Source organism: Antechinus flavipes, chromosome 3, assembly GCF_016432865.1.
Source record: "Antechinus flavipes isolate AdamAnt ecotype Samford, QLD, Australia chromosome 3, AdamAnt_v2, whole genome shotgun sequence".
Lineage (NCBI taxonomy): Eukaryota > Metazoa > Chordata > Mammalia > Dasyuromorphia > Dasyuridae > Antechinus > Antechinus flavipes.
The window spans coordinates 319,406,225-319,428,316 of NC_067400.1; the positions used below are offsets into that span (position 1 = coordinate 319,406,225).

The following is a 22,092-nucleotide window of genomic DNA, read 5'->3' on the forward strand; positions in this document are numbered from 1 at the left end:
CTCAAAGAAATCAAATGAAAAGAACAAGATAGGGTAGAGCAGGGACCCTCTTATTTCTTAGCAGGTCTACAGCTGCCTGATTTCATCTACTTTATTCTAAATATTAGGAGCCAGTGGAATTTTCAGACTTAGGAGATATCAGAAGTACTTATTAGAAGGGGGTTTCGGATCATATAAAGATTTGTTTTAGACAGGTTCTCCTATATCATTCTCAATTATTGGATACTTCAAACTTGATGTTCCTTTGGTATCTCAAACACATGTCTCTATGTTCCTATACCAATGAAATTAGAGATCTTCGCTACAGAATATAAATTGTTTAAGGTAGGAGTTCTTTCATTCCTATCTTTGTATCTGGACTCTTGGTACAGATGTTGACATATAGTTAGTGCTTAATAAATGCTCAGCAATAGAATTCTCTTTGTATGGCTGATAGAACCACGGAACTTTTGAGCTTTAAGGGACGTTAGCAATCTTTTCTCTCCATTTTGATCATTTCATAGCAGAGGGCACTAAACCTCAGAGAAATTAAGCTAATGCCCCAAGATCAAACAAGTGATTAGCAGCAGAACAGGGATGAGAGGAGCACATTATCTCTGGATACCTACTTCAGGGTTCAATTCAATTCAATTTAATAAATGTTTATTAAGTTCTGTGGATACAAAAAGTCAAAAGACATTCTCTGTCCACAAGGAGCTTATTCCATTATTTATTATTTCTTAATTATATCATTTTTTATTCCGTTAAATAATGGGGAAGACCATATGCAAACAAATATTTACAAATCGAGCTAAATACAAGATAAATAGGAAGCAATTCACAGATGGAAGGCCCTGGGATTGAGAGGAATTGGGAAAGACTTCCTGTAGAAGATGGACTTTTAGTTGAGACTTAAAGAAGCCAGGGAGGTCAGTAGGTGGGATGGAGGATGAGAGATAGGCACTGGGGACTGCCAGGGCCAATGTCCTGAGATAAGAGATTGAGTGTTTTGTTCCTGAAGCAGCCACAAGGCAGAGTCATGGGATGGAGGTGGAGGAGTAAGAAAGGAAAGGTAGGAACATCAAACAAGTAGTTAGTATTTGTTCCTAAAGGAAAGGCAGACCCCCTCCCCCACTCCCACCCTGTCACCGGCAGCCTCTTGCACTAATCAACAGGCCTTGGCAACAGCTTGGATCCGGGAGGATGAGTTAGGAGTCCAGGGTAACTCCTGGGTCCTAGCCTGGGACCAGAGAGACAGACCTGCCCTCTCTGAAACTAAATGGGGAAAGTAAGGCATGGGGCTGTTTTCCATTTATTGACGCTTAGCTTAGAAGGGTTTGGGGAATGTTTAATGCTGTCAATACACGGTAATAGAAAGCCCCAAGACAGAATGTTTGTGATTACATATTTGCACTAAGCCCCATCCCCAAGCTTTGGAACAAAGCAAGAGAGAACCACCTGTCCACTGACTTCTGGCCGCTCACAAGGCTGGCAGCCCCCCCAGTCCCCTGCCACCTGCATTCCATTACTGTGAACAAAGCAAAAGTTGAAGGTTTGGGGAAAGCATCTGAAGTATGTGTGCTCCTTTCTGCATGTCCTTTCATGAACACAGAGGGTCGGGAGGAACAGGATAACAAAAATCGCTACTGCCATACATCCTTGGGGTCAGTCAACAACCAGCAGGTAGTGATTAAGCACTTACTGTGTTCTTGGTTCTTCCAGACATTACTTACATCTGGAAACCTTTCCTGATTAACCCTGTACATCATATCTTCCTTCCTTCCTCCCTTCCTCCTCTCCTTTCTTTTCTCCCTCCATTCTTCCTTCTTTCTTTCTTCCCTTGCTTTCTTCCTTCCTTCTTTTTTCCCTTCCTCCCTCCCTGCTTGGTTTCTTCCCTTCCTCCATTCCTTCATCCCCCTCCCTCTCTTCCTCCATGCCTTCTTTCCTTTCTTCTTTCTTTCCTTTCCTCCTTTCCTCCTTTCTTCCCTCTCTCCATATAGGGTATCATTCCCTTACCTTTAGATGCTCTTAAAAGCATTTTTTTTCTTTTACATCTCTGAACCCTCCCAAGATATCTTGGGGTTTACTAACTAGATTTTTTTTCTTAAGAACCAGGTCTTAAACCAAAACCAAACTTATTATTTTTTTTCTGAAACAACTGGGGTTAAGTGACTTGCCCAGGATCACACAGCTAGGATGTGTTATATATCTGAGACAAGATTTGAACTCAGGTCCTCCTGACTTCAGGGCTGGTGCTCTATCCACTGCGCCAACTAGCTGCCACCCCAAAACTTATTCTTATTGGCCATCAATAGGTCCTAGTCCAAGCCCCATTTGGTTATTGTTTGGGTCCTAATTGACTTAAACTGTAAATACCAATTATTTTTGCTTTGGCTAGAAATTCTGAGCCATCTCTCCCTCCCAGATTTATTTATTTATTTGGATTTTTTTTTTTTGAACTAGGTGAAAGAGGAGAATCTTTGCCTCAATTTCTCCTAGTCTTAATTACTAAATGAATGTGACCTCACTCAAACTGAGACCTACTGAAGACCTTAACTTAACCAAGATCTCCCACAGCATCCAGGGCCATCTCCACTCGTCCTGATTTATATCTGGCCATCGGACCCAGATGGCTCTGGAGGGGAAAGTGAGGCAGGTGACTCTGCACAGCCCTCCTTTCCTTAAACCTAATTCACTCACAGGTCATGGCTTCACCTCCTGGATGTCACGGTCTTCTTTGAGAACAAAGAACAAACAACAGCATCTTAGCTTAGATAAATTGTAGACCTGCTCAGATAATCCTGTTCCAGGGATGTAATTCCCTCCTTTCTTACCACTGAAATATAAACTCCTTGTCAGTAGAGATCCCTTCATTCTTTGCATCCTCAGTGCTTTGGAAGTATCTGGCACACAATAGGTACTTAATAAATATTTCTGGATGATTCCATTAGGACTCTAACTTTAAAAGAAAGGACTGAACTAAGCTCTAATAAGCAAGAGACAATTCTCTAATTTATGAACCATATAGGTTTGGATAGATGTTGGTAATTTGTAACTATGTAGGATTAGTGTGAGGGACTCATCTCCTATCCAGACATCATATATTCTAAATTCTGATGGCTGATTATTGATAATAACTTTTCCACGTACTCCATGGACCAAAAGAAATCCTGATAACAAGTAACATATTTTTGTTTGTGTTCAATATCTTCTAGGACATCTTGCAAATTAGGATGAAGTTTCAAGGAAATGATGTTTCTTTTTTTTTTTTCAAAGAAAAAACAGCCTATATAAACTTTTAGATGAGGCACAAGTATTCAATTCATAGAGTTTTAAAAGTAGTCTTGTGATCTAAAAATATTTTTATTGATATCTTTGGTTCCTGCAATACCTAAATTTCCTCCTATGCCCCATTCCCAAAGAGCCAGCCGTTATAACAATGGATTTTGTCTTATGTCATTTAGCTAGATATCTTAAGAAAACTTATCTCTGTTTAGATTAGCAGCATCCTAATCCATAAATTGTGTCTCTTCCTTCCTGCACAACTCCCCTGAGTACTAAATGTAAGCACCACAAGCAACAAACTCAAGATTTGGATTAATGTTAGGATGAATGGGTTCCCAGCACTTGCCTTCTACATTCAGCTCCACTGTGATCTGCTGAACTCCACTGCTATTGGAGACTTCACAGGTATACTTTCCTCTGTCTTCCCCTTTCACAGAATGAATATCCAGGCTGAACAGACCCCGGATATTGCTGCTTAGCAGGAAGCGTCCCCCTTGGGTGATACGTTTTCCATTCTTGTGCCATGTCACCTGTGGCTCTGGTTGACCTCTGACCTGGAGGGATGAAGACAATGGGTACGGGAGGTTTAGAAGGGGAGAAAAAAGTAGAGACAAAGTACAGATGTACTTTAAATTGCAAAGGGGAAAGAGAAAAGGAATAAGCATTTATTAAGCACCTACTGCAACCCACGGGCAGTTAAGTGGTACAGTGAATAGAATGCCAGGCCTAGAGTCAAGAAGACCTGAGTTCAAATCCAGCATCAGATACTTCCTCATTGTGTGATCCTGGGCAAGCCACGTAACCTTATGTGCCTTAGTTTCTTCATCTGTCAAATGAGCGGGACAAGGAAATGGCAAACCCCTCCAGTATTTTTGCCACATGGACATGAGTGAAACAACTGAATAACAACAATAAAGTATTCCTGGCACTGAGCTAAGCCTTTTACAGTTATTATAATCACCTACTATATTCCAGGCATTGTGCTAAGCACCTTACAATAATTATCTCATTTTTTCCCTCACTATAACCACGGAGGGTAGGTGCTGTTGTGATTCCCATTTTACAAAGGAGGAAACTGAGGCAAACAGTTTACATGACTTGCCAGGGTCATATAGCTAGTAAGTATCTGAGACCAGATTTGATTGAGACTGAGGTCAGTATTTTTGAATCCAGGCCCAGCACTCCACCGTGTCATCAGCTATCTCTCACAAGAGAACACACAAATATAGTATAAGTTTCCTCATAGTGAATACAAGGTAAATTGATAGGTGAGTGAAAGCATTGGGGAAAGACATTTCGCAGATGAGGATCTCAGAGAAGGCCTCATGGAGAAGGAGCATTTGTCTGAGCTTTAAAGAGAGCCAGGGATTCTAAAAGATAGAATGACATACCAGGTATGAGGGATAGCTGAGGCAAAGGAAGGGAGAAGGAAAATGTATATGTGCAGAACAGTAGGAAGATGGTATCAAAGGAATAGAAACTGATTCTTGTGGGCTGCATATTGACTTAGAAAATCATGAATTAACACTATCTATTTTGTAAATTTATCGTTTGTAGATTAAATTATTTGTAATTTTATTTATTTTGTAAAATAAAGCTTAACTTGGCTCTTTGCTAGACAGTTTGTTCCCACATACAGCCTACAGATGGTGAGTTTGACGTCTCTGGCCTAGACCATGTTTAACATTTTTGAGTGTCATGATTCTTTTCAATAGTCTGGGATAAACATGTGTAGGTAAGCACATACCTCTCTCACACACACACACGTACACACACACACATAACTTCATGAACCCCAGCATATCAACTCTGGGCCCTAGATCAAGCATGGCTATATCTAGAATTCAGGTTTTTCCATTTTGTGAATTTAGTTACAAGGAGTTCTTGGTCATGTGTTTATATACATGTAAAAATCTGTATAACGCTCATTTCTTCTAAAAAAGCCCCAGTCACTTCCCTGAACTTCAATCCTGGATCATACTTTACCTACTGGAAATTCCAAACTGGATGCCCCCTAGACATTTTAAATTCATCATGTCCAAAATAGAGCTCACTATCTTTCCCCTGAATCCTCTTATCTTCTGAACTTTTTTTTTTCTGTTGTGAAATCCTTCCAATTTCCCAAGTCTATAATCTTAGCATTATCTTAGATTCTTCCCTCTCTCTCATCCGACATGTGCTGCCAAATCTTACTTTTTCTGTCTATATAATATTTTGTATAGATCATCAGACACCTTTTTTCTATGCACAGTTATCCCTTAAGAAGGAAGGAAAGAAGGAAGGAAGGAAGAAAGGAAGGAAGGAAAGAAGAAAGGAAGGAAGGAAGGAAAAAGGGAACAAAGAAGGGAAGGAATAAAAAGAAAGAAAGAAAGAAAAAGAAAAAAGGAAGAGAAAGAGATAAAGGAAGAAAGGGAGAGGAATGTGGGAAAAAAAGAAAGAGGAAGGGAGGGAAGAAAAGGAAAGAGAGAAGGAAAGAGAGGAAAAGAAAGAAGAAAGGAAGGAAAAGGAGGGGAGGGGAGAAAGCATTTATTGAATGTTTTCTATGCCCCAAGCACATGGAAGGGACTGTTTCATTCTTGGTATATGTACTTATAGGTCCTTTTCCTAGTTTTTTTTTTTTTTTTCAAAAATCTCCTTTAGGATTCATGCCTGGTAATGGTATTATTAGGTTAAAGGATATGCATGATTTTGTAGTCTATTGGGCCACGGTTCATATCTTCTGATCATTTATCAACTAGGTAATAGCTCATTTTTAATATACAGATTTTATTTAATTTCCTATATATTTGAGAAATGAAGCCTTCATCAGAGAAATTTGCTTCAAAACTCTTTCCCCAACTACTACTGCTAACTATATTTCCCCCCATTTGTTCTATTCTCTCTCTTAAACTTAACCAGTTTAAAATGTTTATGGGACATATAGTTCAAAATGTCTAGCAGACAGAAATAAATGCTTGTTGACTGGGTTAAGGGCCCCTCTTCCTTTCTTCCATCCCTCCTCCAACCACCTCCAACAAAATATTTCTTAGTATTGAAGATAAATTACTACGTACTCTTCCTGGCAACTTGCTAAATGCATAGCTACTCTGTGTGTGTGTGTGTGTGTGTGTGTGTGTGTGTGTGTGTGTGTGTGCGTGCACATACACATAGGAATTTGTACATGCAGCATGACAATAAAATGATGAAAAAGTTGGGCTTGAATCTCAGCTTTTCTCCTTTTGTGCTACGTGGTCATAGCCACATTTTCTTTCTGGGTATCACACTAATGATCTAAAAAACAGGATTAAATCAAATAATCTCTAAGATGACTTTGAGGATCAGCGTGTTGTAATTGTATGGAAAACTCATATTTTAAAAGGACACCTCAGAATTTCTTTGCCCAAATGAGCATTACCCCTTTCAGATTAGCCATCTTAGGCAGTGATAGCATAATTATAACTGTTTCAAAATAAAAATATAATTATTTTTACATCTCTTTGGGAAACTCCATAGCTAACCACAAGTCATTAAAAAAAAAAAAAAAAAAAACTTATCACTGGTATTAGTACTTTCATTTTTTTAACCAGAGCTAATATCTCTCATTCGATGACCCAGCACATGTCGTCCTTGACTCCAAAAAGAGTGACTTTTTCAAAAAAGCAAATCTATCTTTAAAGAACAAAAGTGAGACACCACTGAAAGTATTTGGGATCATTTTTGAGGTCATATCTAACTCTTCCTGATCCCATTTGGAGTTTTCATGGCAAAGACATTGTAATGATTTGCCATTAGCTTCTCCTGCTCATTTTACAGATAAGAAAACCGAAACAGAGTTAAACTGTTCATAGCTAATAAATGTCCGAGGCAGGATCTGAAGTTGGGTCTCCTTGACTCCAAGCCCAGTGTTCTTTCCACTGACCATCCCAAAATATGCCCCATGGGAATGGATCTGCAAGTGCCTTTCCTTGTGTCTCTAGAGCTTAGCATAGTGCCTGGCACATATTAAATGCTTACTGAATGACTGGTCCTAGGCAATGACAAGAAGAATACAGAGGTTTCCAACTGTTGGGAGGTGAGTTTCTCTCCAGCTTCCCCTTGCCTCTGGAACATCATGTCTACATCTGCTCTTTGTTTTGGTCACCTGTTCTCTGCCTTTTAACCATCAGCATTTCCCTGGCTTGTGATAGAGCGCATATTTAGGAACCGTTTCCTATATGTGTTGAGCCTGCATCTACTTCTCTGTGACTTATACATTAATCTTTGTTCCCTCAGACAAACTGAGCCTTTGGAAAGACTTTAGCTTAAAAAGGCTGCCAAAGTCTCCCTCTGGAAGCAGGCCATTGTCAGTCACCCTGACAAATGTCTTGCCTCCAAACCAGCCCTGCTTCACTTAGATCCAATTTACTTGCAAGTCAAGACATCCCCCTCCTGATGGCATTGGTCCTCTTTGAGAATGAAGAACAAAAAACACTATCCCTGATTTTTACCTTCTGAGGTCAAGTAGAAGACAGTGCTTCAAGTTCTCAAGATTGTATTCATGTCATTCTCCCTAAGTCTACTCGTATCTAAACTAAGAATTCTCAGCTTTCTACCAAATCTGGAATGGTATAATTAGTCCGGCTACCCTTCCTTTCTTAGCTGCAGGGAAAGAAATTTTTGTCCTGGTACCCTGAGCAAATTGCACAAGCAGAGCCTTGCTCCCCGAGGAAGATAAATCATTAACTCAAAGAAGGCATCATTTGCATTCCATCAGCAAACACTTTGGCCCCTCCAGCAGAGCCCAGCCTTAGTAGGCCAACAGGCCCCGAAGCATTAATGTTTAACTGGTGACATTTTAAACATTCCAGAAACAATGAAGAAACAGATCTTTCTCCATCAAACCCCCTCGGGCACACCCCCTACCCCCCATAGCGGCCCTGGAAAGATCTCAGCTAAACTCTCAGGGATTCTTAAAGGCACCATAGTTAGCATCTACTGGAAACCCCCACTCGGCAAAACACATTTATTACCTTCTGCTGAAGACCCGATGAGGAATTCTAGGAATCTGGGCGGTTTCTGAGACATTAACCATCTCCAATAACCGCCATTCACTCACTGTGTCCCCCAGATCCTCACATTCAATCTGTAGGACACATTAAACGTTTTTGCTGTCGTTGCTGGGCCTCTGATTTCATCAGTAGGAGAATGCCTGCTGAGGAAGCTCACTCTTGGCATCTGTTCTGCAAGTTGGAGCTTCCAACAATGGCTAGGACGCTGCCCCCCAAAGTTTACATTATGTAGTGCTCTAGAACCTCACGGAGCACTTGACATAGAGCATCTTGTTTAATCCTCAGTGGGTCCTACTTGAGAACTCCTCCTGTCCCCTCCTTTTATAGATGTGGGCAGAGAAGTCTAGTGTTAAGTAATTTGCCTAAGATCACGGATTAGTAAGTGGCAAAGCAGGGACTTGAACTCAGTCCAGTTAAGTTGTCAGTTAAAGGGGCAGGGGGGAGCATGAGCTGTCCCAGAAAGTAGCGGGTCTCCACCATCAGAGTGCTCAAGGGCAGGCGGGACAAGGGCACTGGGAATGGAATTTCTGAAGAGAGGCTCAGGGCTTGCTAGACCCCCAGTTAACCCAATGTTCCTGAGGACAAGACTTCAAAGTTCTGAACAATCTCTACTCTACAAATTGGTCAGTTCCTAGGTGGAGCACAGGGGAGTAGGTGGGCTGAAAGGCAGCCCAAGAGACTCACCAGCAACTTAGAGGGCTCAGCCAAGGCAAGACTTAGGGCAGAAGACAGAAAACCGACTAACCAACCAACCCACACACCCACAAGCCCTTGAGGCTGGGTTAGAGCCAACCAATCTCCTTGCTGGGGATCAGAATTTGTAGGAAGCTAAAGGGAGCATGACCTATCAGTGCAGAGTAAGGGGGTAAGATCACTGCTACACTGCACTCCTTTCCATTGCTGTTCTGTTGGCGGACAAGATGCTGGAATTTCCCACAAAAGTGCCCTGAATTCCACTATTATCTACAGATATTATCTGTAACATCATTATCTAACACATTGGACATTTATACAAAAGAAACCTCATCCTGTCCCAACTCTTTATCAGATATCCTACCGAGCCCTCTGTATAGCACTTACAGGTACAGAAGTGTCTATCCCTTACTCACTAAGGGCTGTACAATTAATTATAATTTTCTAGCTTATCTAAAGACCATACTTTGGTTATCCTCTTGGATTTATGGTGGCCACCAGTTCAACCAGAGCAAGCTGGAGCAAGCTAAACTAACTCACAAGAGCTGACTGTTAAATTTCCAATGTGAGCATTCACAATTTGGATATCACATTGACAAAGCTACAGAGCTTGAATGGTTTTGGCAATTGTCTATATTTAAGAAAGCAATGGAGAAAATGTCATTAAAAGATTAAACCCAGGGCAGTAGATAGAGTACCAGGTGTGGAGTCAGGAGAACCTGAGTTCAAATCCAGCCTTAGTCACTTAACATTTACTAGCTGTCTGACCCTGAGTAAGTCACTTAACTACAAGTGCCCTGCAAAAAGAAATTAATAAATAAACTTAAAAGTGTGGACTATCTCAGTGTTGGTGCAAGGGTCAAATGAGTTATACACGTGATTCTGCAAATCTTAGAGCTATGAACACAGGCTAATATGAAGACGATATTTAAGGTCACTTCCAACTCCAGCACTTGCTGCATTCCATCATTATAGCCTATGCACCCCTTCTCAGGACTGGTTCCTTCTCTTCCTATTCTCAACCAACCCAAAATTTCACTGAGCACTGAAGCACTAAATGAAATATCACAGGGAAGGATGCTCACACCTGTGTAGACAATCCCCATTTTTTTCAACCGGTATGAGTACCTCAAAACTTTGTCATAAAGAAGACTATATTTTCACATAGGAAGTAGGGATGGTGTAGTGGTTATGAGTTATAATGATATCAGGGAAAAATCAGCCAATACAATATCCACATAATAAATGATAAATTTATGATTTATGTTCTAAAGAATACTCCCTCCAACCCATCCCCCCCTCCCCCAATAACTTCACAGTAGCTACCTTTCAAAATATCAGCATTCAAGCACTTTTAGGATGTGGATCATTCTTCCTTCCCTCCTTTCCTTCTTTTATCCTCTCCAATCTTCCCTGTTTTCTTTCCTTTCTCCCTTCATTCTTTTTTTCCCCCATCCTTCCTTCCAATCCTAATCTCTCTTAGTCCAGGACTCACAAGTCAATACAGTGACATCTTAATTGGTTCCATTTCCAACTTGTTCTTCATTAGTCAACTTGGTACTGTGATACCAACCTTATAAATGTTAACCTTAGTGCAGACACTGGAGTTTAGGTACCACAGAGCTCCCAAACTCAAGAGACTGGATTCCTCAAAAGCATACACACTGCACTGACTTGGACCCCAATTTCCAGCATCCTCTTCCTAGATGCCATTTTTTTAAACAATGGATCTATGATTTCATTGGAATGAAGATCTTTTATTGAAGTAACTACATTTCTCAATGGAGATAGGTACCTGCTCAGCACCTTACTCTTAGAAAGATAACAGGACCTATAGACTTGTGATGGAGAAGGCCATCTGTATCCAGGGAAAGAGGACTATGGGGACTGAATGTGGAGTACGCTATAGTATTTTCACCTTTTTTATTGTAGCTATTGTTTGTTTGCTTGTTTTATTTCTTTCTCATTTTTCCCCTTTTGATTTCATTTTTCCTCTGCAGCATGATAAATGCGGAAGTATATTTAGAAGAATTGCACATGTTTAACTTTTATATTGGGTTGCTTGCTGTCTAGGAGAGGGAAAAAAATTTGGAACACAAGGCTTTTCAAGGGTGAATGTTGAAAACTATCTTTGCATTTATTTTAAAAAATAAAAAGCTATTATTATATAAAAAAGAAAGATAACATAGGGACCTCATGCTTGCCCACAGTCAAGTAGCTTATATAATTATTCCACATGGGACGCGAATTCAGGACTACTGAATCTAAGGACTGAAAGTGGGCAGTAAATTCATTATACCATACTGTTGTAATTGCTCATGAAGTTGTGCCCAACTCTTCATGACCCTGGGGATCATAATGTCATTTTTTGGGGGGGGGGCCAAAGATAGTGGAGTGATTTGCCATTTCCTTCTCGAGTGGATCAAAGCAGAGATTAACTTTCCAAGTAGCTACTGTGTCTGATGTGGGATATGAAGTCAGGTCTTCCTAACTCCAGATCCAGGACTTTATTCACTGAATCACCTAGCTGTCTCCATACTTTCTCTTATTCTTTAAGTTCTGGCTCAAATGCCACTATTTCCTTGAAGCTTCCCTTGATTATCCAAAGTACCTATCATCAGCTCCTCCCTAGAGTCTCCATTGCACTTTGTTTCTTCAGATCATGCAGATTTAACACATTTCATCTTTTATTACACTTATGTATGTGAGCCTGTCATACTCTCCACTGGTATATAAACTCCTTAAAGGCAAAGTTTTTTTGCCCCTACACTCCTAGCATAACCCTAGAACAGAGTGGGTACTCAAATATCTAGTTTTTTTACTAGTACGCCATGCTACCTTTCAACAGATATGCATACAACACCCTCTACTACTAAATTCTAAATGAATGTGAACTAAATTACACTTTTAGTTAAAAATAGCTTATTTTGTTTATCTAGAATTCATAAAGGTTTTGATGGAACAGTTTGGATAGTACGTGTATTTTTGTTGAAGGATGCCGATTTCCTTTTCATTTTGATAAAACTTTTTTATAGGAAGAAAAACAATTGGAAATTAATTCCACTGACCTAGGTTGCTTCAGGGTAATGTGCAGGTAAGGGGAACAGGAAGTTATCAAAAGAACATTGTAGTAAAAGAAGTCAGGTGATCTTGATTTTAGTCCTAGATAGTCTAGCTGTGTAACTTTGTACAAGTCACCTCATTCTCTTGTACTCTAGCTTCATCATCTTCATCCACAGCTTGATATTTACAGAGTGTTCAGTTTTGAATTTGTTGTTGCTAGGGTCTTTATACCATTGTACTCATTGTATATATTGTTTTCCTGGTTTTGCTTACTACACTTTGCAACAGTTTATATGTCTCCCAATGTTTCCCTGTATTCTTCATAATCACTATTTCATATGATACAATAATGATTTGCATTTGTATATTGCAATTTCCTCAAGCATGTGTTATGCTTATATTATGAGCTAATGTGCCTGCATCAAAGGTGATATATAAAGCACAAATTTAGAGGCATTTTCATTTCAAATGTTCATATGGACTATTTATGTCCAAGCTATGGAAGAACCTCCTGAGGTCTTATCAGTCTGATTAACCACAGTCAGACAGACTGTATCTTGACCCCAACATAGTTGAAGTCATTACGGTCCTCTTCGAGAATGAAGAACAATAACTAACAAACCATGAGCTAAGCATTGTACTTGACATTGAGCACACAAAGATAGGTAAAACAGGATGTGCCCTACACTAAGTGCAAAAGAAGACCATTTTGGCTGGACCACTGAAGATGGGAGGGAGTAACGTAATAAAACAGAAAAGGCAGGGTCAGACCAGGGGGTACAAAGCTTTACAAATCAAACAAAGGAATTTATTTTTGACACTGGAGGTAAGTGGGAGCCGCTGCAGTTTACAGAATGGGATTGTGTACTGTGATATGATGAGATCAGCACGACATCACATTGATGTCGAAGTAAAACAGAATTGTCAAATCAAGGCATTGGGGTGGAGTATGACTTTGAGAAATATTAACAAGGTAATTTAAAATACAATACAATATAATCTTAATATGTGGTTTTCTATGTCAATATGTAATATGCAGGGATCTCTATTCCTATGAGAGTTTGCTACTACTGCTGTAGCTCTTTTATCATGTTTTCCTGGCTTTCTTCAAATGTCAGCTAAAATCACCTTTGTTAAGAATAATTAATTATTAGTAATTAATTAATTAATTATTTGTTAATGAATAATTAATTGATCTCCAAAAAGTCTTTCCTTGATTCCCCTAAATGATAGGGCCAATGTTTTACTATTTTTTGATGTATCTTACATATATCTTATTTGTACATAATTGTTTTCAATAGCAGAGACAGACTCTTTTCTTCCTTTGCATCGCCAGTACCTAGAACTGTTCTTGTCATATAGTAGACACTTAATGAATGCTTGTCAATTGACTTTTGCATTTGACACCACTAGTATATAGAATGAAATGGAGAAGAGACTTGGGACAGGAGAGACCAGGTAGGAGACTAAATAGTCCAGGTGAGAGTGGGTGGAACAAGGGGACAAGTGAGGGGAACAAGGGGACAGGTGTTGAGGAAATAGACATGTCAAGATTTGACAATTGACTGAAAAAGTGTGTTAAGTAAAGAATCCCAGTAACTAGAAGGATGGGGGTGCTCTCACAGAATTAAGGAAGTTAGGAAAAAAGTCTGAATTTCAAGAAACAAGCAATAGAACTATAAGACAACCAGCTCAAAATGTCTTATGGATAGCTGGTAATGTAGAACTGAGATTCAGGACTGAGACTAGGGCTTTAGATGTGGAATTTCTCTACACAAAGATAATCATTAAACCCATGGGAGCTGAGGAGGTCTCCAAGTGAGTGAGAATAGAAAGACAAGAGAATAGGACCTCAGACACAACTAGTAAATGTGACATGGATGACAATCCAGCAAAAGAGGCCAAGGAGTGTCTGGATAGGTAGAAGAACAAATCAATGCAATGATAATGCAGTGTGGTCCATATTCAGGAAAATGGAAAGCAAACAATGGAAGAAGGTGATGGACAGAGAAAAGCCCATGATATTTAATAAATAAGAGATCATCAGTAACATTGTAAAAGAAGTCTTTAATGAGTAGTGTTTGGATGTTATAATGAAGAAGGTTGGGAAGAGAGAAGGGAAGAAGCAGAAACTACCACCACAGATGACTTTTTCAAGGAGTCTGGCTGGAAGATCTTTCTTGTGGTAGCAAAAAACTGGAAACTAAGAAGATTCCCTCTTTATTTTCCCTCAGTCAAGTGAAGCAATGGCTTGCACACAAATATATAGATGCAATGGAATGCTATTGTGAGATTATGAGAGAGAATTTCAGAGAAACCTGGGAAGACTTGGATGAACTGATACAGAATGAAGTGAGCAGATCCAAGAGAACTACTCACTTTATAATAATGCTTATTTAGTTATTTTCAGTCATATCTTCCTCTTCCTGATTTCACTTGGGATTTTCTTGGCAAAAATGCTGGATTTATCATTTCCTTCTCTAGCTCGTTTTACAGAGAAAAAAATTGAAGCAAACAGGATTAAATAACTTGCTCAGAATCACAAACTAGTAGGTGCTTGAGGCTGGATTGAACCCAGAAAGATGAGTCTTTCTGACTCCAAGTTCAACACCCCAACCACTGTGTCCCTTAATTGTACCAAACAATGAGGAGAGAAATAAGAACTCTGAATAATGCAGTGATCAGCCTCCTGACAGAGAAGTGACAGCATATACACAAAATGAGATATATTTTTGCATATGGCCAATGTGGGAATTGTTTTGCTTGACAATGTATGTAGGATACAAGGATTTCTTTTTCATCTTTCCCATGGTGAGAGATGGGAGGAAAAAAATAAATGTTTAATGATTAGAAAAAAATTTAATTTAAAAGTTTGCAAAAGAAAGATGAACTCACATGAACAATAGGATATAGATGACGTGTTTTGTTTTGTTTTTCTCTTTAAACTTGTTCTTAATCAAGACATTCTTCACTTCTCCTTACTCCTGAGTTTGTTTTGGCAATTTCAGTCCTAAAAGTCATATATTTGAAGCCATCCATAACTACTCCTCCCTCCCCTGTCCACTACACTCTGCCACACCATCCCTCTAGCCTCACTGCTTCCAATTTTCAAAGAGAGTAAACAATTCCTAACTGATTTTTGGAAGAGGCTGGAGGGGAAAGGGAAGTTAATTAAAATTCTATACAGATGAAGTTTGACACTCTTATCTCCCTTTCTATGCCCTCTCTTCTTCCTCCTGCTCCCTTTTAAATGTTGAGTACAGATCTTATAAAATCTTAATAATTTAACAAACATTTTGTGCAAGGGCTATAAAATAACAATATTTGGATGACTTTTTTTTCCCCTGAGGGCAATTAGGATTAAATGACTTGCCCAGGGTCACACAGCGAGGAAGTGTTAAGTGTTTGAGACTCAGGTCTTCCTGACTTCAGGACTGGTGCTCTATCCACTATGCCGTCTAACTACCTCCTAGGGTGACTTTAGGGCAAAAAGTTTATCAAATATTGAGTTCAGGTTCCTTTTCTTCAATTTTTCCATAAATACTGCTTCCAGTTACATAATTTCTTTTTATTTTATTTTTACTGAGGCAAAAACCAGGGCTGATGTTCTATCCACTGCACTAACTAGCTGCTCCCAATTACATAATTTCAAGATACATGAATGAGAACTGTGTGAGTGTGTCTGTATGTATGTATGCGTGTGTGTTCTATTGCCATATCTCTTTCTTCCAATAAATTCAGTTAAAAGGGGACAGAGATACAATAGGCATTTAGTTACCTAAAAGCATATTTTAAGTTCATGGGAATAAAGTGTGAAGGAATGTCCCAGACCAGCTACGGATAAGAAAGCTGAGGCAGAAATTGTTTTGATGTGTTACCTAAAATGGTACAGGTAGTAACTGTCTGAGATGTGACTGGATTCTAATTCTAATCTTAATCCTAATCCTCTGATTACAGAACCAATATTCTTTCTTCCCACCATACCACACTCCCTGCAAATAATTCTACTGCCTGCCTTGCCTGGTTTTCTGGGTTTGTTTGTTGTTGTTGTTGTTGTTGTTGTTGTTTCAGAATTCCCAATGCTTGGAACTCAAACCTTAAAAAAAAAAAAAAAACCAAACCCACAAAAAATGGTAAAAAATAGTTTTTACACGTAATTGGAGAAAATATAATTTTTTTGAAAAATTACATGATTTAAATAATACTTCCTTATCCCAGCTCAACTCTGATAACATTTCTAAAGAAAGAGATGCTTGACTCTAATTATTCCCTGCTCTTTCCTGCCTTCATCTGCCTGCTTGTCTTTTTCCCTGATGCAGGTGATAAGAAAGCAAACCAAAATTGCACTTCAGCCAATCTTCTCAGTGCAGTGAAAAGAACACTTGGTTTTCTCATCTGTAAAATGAGAAAGATGGACTCTTAAGCCCCTTTGAGATCACAGTTTATGATCCTATGATTTTTGGGCAATGCAAATCAGGATAAGAGTGTTAGGCTACTGAATGCCATTCCCATTCTCTAGGCATTTCCTCCCTTCACATACTAGTCACCTGGCCGGTTTGCATACAAGGTTAGTGCAAGACTGGTTTATTTTTCTAAAGTGTATCCCGATTTAATTCTATTCAGGCACATTCGTGTGTCTGTTTTAGACGGTGTCCCTCACACAGGGCCCAAGTCCATAAACCAGCTTTGCCCAGCAGCCAGGACAGTGCCTTACATACAACCCAGGCTTCAAAGCCCATCAAAGCCCCAAATGATGCTAATGATGACAATCATGCAAAATCCTGGCTGTGACCTCAGAGGCAACACCAAAATTTTATTTCCAACCCAAAAAACAAACGATAAAAGAGTTAGGAATGGATAGAAACTTAGCCCTGGCATATGTGTTTCAGACAAAGAAAATGCCAGAGTGCACGGAAACTTCATTATCCCCTTGCTGGGAGGGTCCAAGCCACACATACTCCTGGCCAGCAAGGCAAATGCCTTTCAGTGGTCGAGTCCAAGATGACCAAATTCTCCATCTGTAAAACATCGCTGGCAATTTATGTATGACATTAAGCTTTTGACACACACTGAACTTACCAGGTGTTTGACTCTAGGCAAGTCACTTAACCCTAAGTGGGGAGGAGAGGAAAAGGAGGGGAGAGCATCTGTTAAAAAAAAAAAAAAACCTAACAAACTCCCCCTCCCCCAAACCTGAGGGGTTTATGGTCCCTCCTAGTTCGGAATATTTTTGTTTCTAAGATTCTTCTTCAGGTTTTCTAAGTAACCTCTGGTTCTTTGACAGGGCAGAGGCAGTAGGTACAGAGGAAAGAACAGCAGACATGGGTTCAAATCTCACTTCTGCTGCTTATGGACTTTGTGATGTTAAGCAAGGAACAATCTCTCTAGACCGATGTTTTTTCATCTCTCAAATGAGAGTTTGGACTAAATGACCTTTTCAGAATCTTCTAGTTCTCAATCTATGAAGTAGTTAGAAAGCCAAATCTTCTTAACCACTTTAAACATTTGTTAACAAAATATATATATATGTATATATGTATATATATATAAAGGATTGGACCTGTGACATCATTGGTCGGAAGTAAGCAAACTCTGGCTATCCCTATGGGCTGATAATTTCTCTAAGGCTTATAGAATCAGATTATGGGACTGGGGCCTGGAGCCCTTCTGGTTTGTGACTTGCTCAGGGTCTCACAATAAGAATGTATTTTCCTTTCTCTATGACTGACTCTCTAGGGACAGCTAGGTGGGTAGAGCATGGGCCCTAGAGTCAGTAGATTCTGAATTCAAATGTGATCTCATACATACTAGCTGTGTGACCTTAACTCATCCTGAGTGCCAAAAAAAGAAAAAAAGGAAGAAAAGAACTGACTATCTACTCACTATGTCACAGTTCCTCTCATGCTATAAGAGCATCATAATAAGTTCTTGATAATATAAATATATTGGTATCTTGCCAAATAATCACATATGTGACATAAATCACACATTAGAATATAAATAGACAACTTCCCTATATATGCCTACATTTTATAGTCTAGGAGTACTAACTGCCCTATAATTATAATGACTAAGCTTGACTTTCAGAAGAGTTGAGGCAATGTACCTTGCTCACTTCTTTGTATAGATGGAGATTACAAGTATGGATTATTGCATATGCTGACAAAAATGATTAATATATTAGTTGATCTGGATGAAATATTCTTTCATTTTTTAATATTTATAAGTAACAAAAACAAACACTTAAGAAATGAAGTTGATATAAAAAAGATTAATAAAAAATTTTTTTAAACTTAATATCAATTTTAAAGAACCTAGTGTTGTCCTCAGAATACTTAGTTTCCTTTTTAAAACTGTCCTGGGACTCTACAAAGCTCTAGCTATCCTATTTACCAAGGTAACAAGATGGAATATATCTAAACAAGAATATTTTGATTTTGATTAAAACTAAAATCCCACAAGACAATTCCAGTAGACCTGAATGGAAAGTACCGTACATATTCTGAATGAGAAAGAGCTCTATGGAGACCAACAGAATGTGGATTAAAGCATAGTATTTTCACCTTTTTTGCTGCTGTTGTTTTTTCCCCTTTTGATCTGATGTTTCTTGCACAGCATGAGGAATATGGAAATATTTTTATTAAAATTGCATATGTTTAAGCTGTATTGGATTGCTTGTTCTCTTGGGGAGGGAGAGGAGAAGAGAAAGGGAAAAAAAAAGTTGGACACAAGATTCTTTACAAAATCTTGTAAATTTGTAAATAATGTTGAGAACTATCTTTGCATGTATTTAGAAAAATAAAATACTATTAAAAAAGTTAAAAAAAAAAAAATAGGGGCAGCTAGATGGCACAATCAATAGAGCACCAGTCCTGAAGTCAGAAGGACCTGAGTTCAAATCTGATCTCAGACACTTCCTAGCTGTGTGACACTGGACAAGTTACTTAACCCCAATTGCCTCAGCAAAAAGTAAAAAAAAAAAAAATACAAACAAAAAACCCCTAACTAGACTGGAAAAGCAAACTTTCTGATGTCAACTATTAGTTTTTTCAGTAGTCAATCAACATATATTAAGTATGCTTTGTAGATAGTCTCAAGCTGTTCTGGCTCTTGAAGGCTTGGGAACATCTGTACTTTTGTCCTGCTGCTTGTGTCCCACCGCTAAGATAATTTCTAAGCTTCTGGTGTACTCCTAACTAGCATCAAGTCTTAATTAAATGCTTAGCTGAACACTTTAGCTAACTTTCTACTCTGTATTTCCTTAGTGCCTATGAGCCAAGTAAAAGTACCTCAGTTGAGGGTTTCTCTGCCAACCTTTACATCTTTATTCTAGTTATAATATAAAAGACAACTGATTCAATTCAATTCAAATCTCTCTCTCTCTCCCCATTCTTCCCTCTGTGTGTCTGTGTCTGTCTTTCTGTGTGTAAAGCATTGTGCTACGTGTTGAAAAAACAGGGAAAAAAAGAAAGAGATAAAACAAAGAGAAACTAAGGGAGGAAGGAAGTAGGAAGGAAGGAAAAGAAAAGCTAGATAGGAAAGAAATGAAAGGGAGGGAAGAAGGAAAGAAAGCAGGAAGGAAGGAAGGGAGGAGGAGAGGAAGAGAATAAAGGAAGGAAAAAAGAGAGAAGAGAAGAGAAAGAAGAGAAGAGGAGAAGAAAAAAGAGAGGAAAGAATTTCCTGCTCTCCCAAACCTTATATTCTGCTAGAGAAATACAGATAAGCAAAAGCCATGATTTTTCCCTCCTGGTTCTAAATCTCAAATTATTTTTCCTTATTTAGATGTATTTCATTCTCTCAATTTGCCAGACAGCGAATTGTGCTTATTATGTCTCTTTCAGTAAAGTTATTCCTACTTATTTCCTGTTTTCAATAAGGTACTGGGTACTTTCAATAAGTTACCTTATGCACTGCACCTGCTTCTTTATACAGGTTTTAGGGAGCTATGCCTCCTTCGAACAATTTTAAATGAATATACAACATAAAAAAAGAATTTTTTTTAATACAACAGTATTCTGTTCTCTCTAGCATCTATCACCTGCATTCTGATGACAGAGGCCTCAAAAAGAAAATCTTGGCATTTTCTGCTCCATTTCCTAATGCACCCCTGGAATTCCAATGGGCTTGGGGAGTGTTAGGAAGGAAATAAATCTAAGGTAATAAATCTGACATTTCCAACCAGTCATGGTCCAACTTAGGGAGGAGATGCTACATAAATCATTGGTATTAAATCTGTATTCTGTCACCTGCTCTTTGGTTAGCCCGGAGCTATTCCTGCAGCAAACAGGACAAAAGGCATAAATTAACTATTTTCCAGCTCTCAAGCAACTATCCATCTACCAATCAACAGACTTTTTAAGTGCTTATTATGTATCTGGGAAACTTCCTGATTAGGAGAAACTGAGGTAGCTAAAATTCTTTTATCTAAAGGTTATAGGGTCATAGATCTCAAGGTAGAATGAACCTTAAAGATCATTTGCTCCCATCAACTTATTTTACAGATGAGGAAACTGAGGTCTAGGAAAGTTAAGCACTATAATGCCTAAGGTCACCTAAGTAGTAAGTGCAAGAGGCAAGATGGAAACCCAGGTCCCTCTGGTTCCAGAGCCAGTTCTGGTGCTTCTAAAACCAGGAGGGAACCCCTTTCTATCTGGGCTGGAACAGGATTTGTTCTACCTGAAGTTTGGGAAGGAAAAGCTGGTTGTTGGCAGAGTCCTGCCTCCTGGAACGTATGAAGACTAAACTCTCAGGCTTGATTTCACATCTTCCCGGAGCCACGCTACAGTCCAAACACCTGCTCTGAACACCAGTCCAAAACCCAGTTCACCTGAGAATTTTGTGACCTACTGAGGAAAGTAGCCTTCCCTCCTCTACAATGTATGCATTCTGTCTGGAGTCTCACGGGCAACAGAGAAGACTAGAGAGCCGCCAAAACTGTCGCAGCCACGTCTGCCAAACACCAGAGCCAAGAATGCATCTAAGTCTGGGACTGCTTGGATCTTCTGAGGTCGTCAATGGCAGGTAGTAAGCAGACAAAGATGCTGTCCGGAAAGGGCACCCAGGAGAACCAATCGTCACCTCTCCTTCTCTAGCATCCACATAATAGTGGCTCCAACTTTGAGTGCTAGGAAATCATTAACCTGGACATATTAGGAGTGCTGTGGTCTAAAGGAGAAGGCAAAGGTTGCTCTCCACAACATCATTGCACTTAATCAACTCTAACAGAGAATAAGCCCATTGAGGCTTCATGAGGCTTTCAGAAAATTTCCCTTATTTCTATTAAAAGTCATCAAGTTATGTGATGATCAACTGTGATAGACTTGGCTCTTCTCAACAATGGAGTAATTCATGACAATTCCAATAGTCTTTTGTTGGAAAATGCCATCCGCATCCAGAGAGAAAATTATGGAGACTGAAAGTGGATCAAAGCACAGTATTTTCACCTTTTGTTTGTTTTTTCTTTTCATGGTTTTTTCCCCCTTCCAATCTGATTTTTCTTACACAACATGACAAATATAGAAATGTTTAAAAGAACTGCACATATTCAACCCATATCAGATTGCTTTCTATCTTGGGGAGGGAGAGAAAAATTAGAATACAAAGTCTTACAAAAATGAATGTTGAAAAGTATCTTTACATGTTTTGGAAAAATAATATACCACTGAAAAAATTTTAAAAGTCATTAAGAATGGAATTTTGATGTCATTTTCATATACTTTATTTTAAGTATCCATTATATGTGGATTATCTTCTTTTGTTCTTCTTTGTACTGTCCATACAAAACTCTATGCTATCTCCTCTCACAGTTAAGAGGTAGCTGGCTGGGTGGTACAGTAGAGAGTTCAGGACTTAGAGTCAGGAAGATCAGAGTTTAAATCCTCCCTTAGACATATACTAGCTATATAACTCAGGATAAGTCACTTAACTGCTGTCTGCCTCATTTTCCTCATCTGTATAATAGGACCATCTGCCTTGCCAGTTTGCTTTGAGGATGAAATTAGCTAATGTGTGTGTGTGTGTGTGTGTGTGTGTGTGTGTGTGTGTG

General features: G+C 39.0%; 1 protein-coding gene across 3 annotated transcripts in view; it reads right to left on the reverse strand.

The window, feature by feature from the left end:
- Window positions 1-1,157: 1,157 nt before the first annotated feature.
- The window catches only part of LOC127554155 (myosin light chain kinase, smooth muscle-like), a 163,920-nt gene continuing 142,985 nt past the window's right edge, over window positions 1,158-22,092 (reverse strand). For all 3 annotated transcript variants that reach the window (XM_051985437.1, XM_051985435.1, XM_051985434.1), the window contains exon 3: window positions 1,158-3,818. In XM_051985437.1, coding sequence (XP_051841397.1) covers window positions 3,537-3,818 — 282 coding nt within the window. In that variant the 3' untranslated portion in view covers window positions 1,158-3,536. The remainder of the gene's footprint in view (window positions 3,819-22,092) is intronic.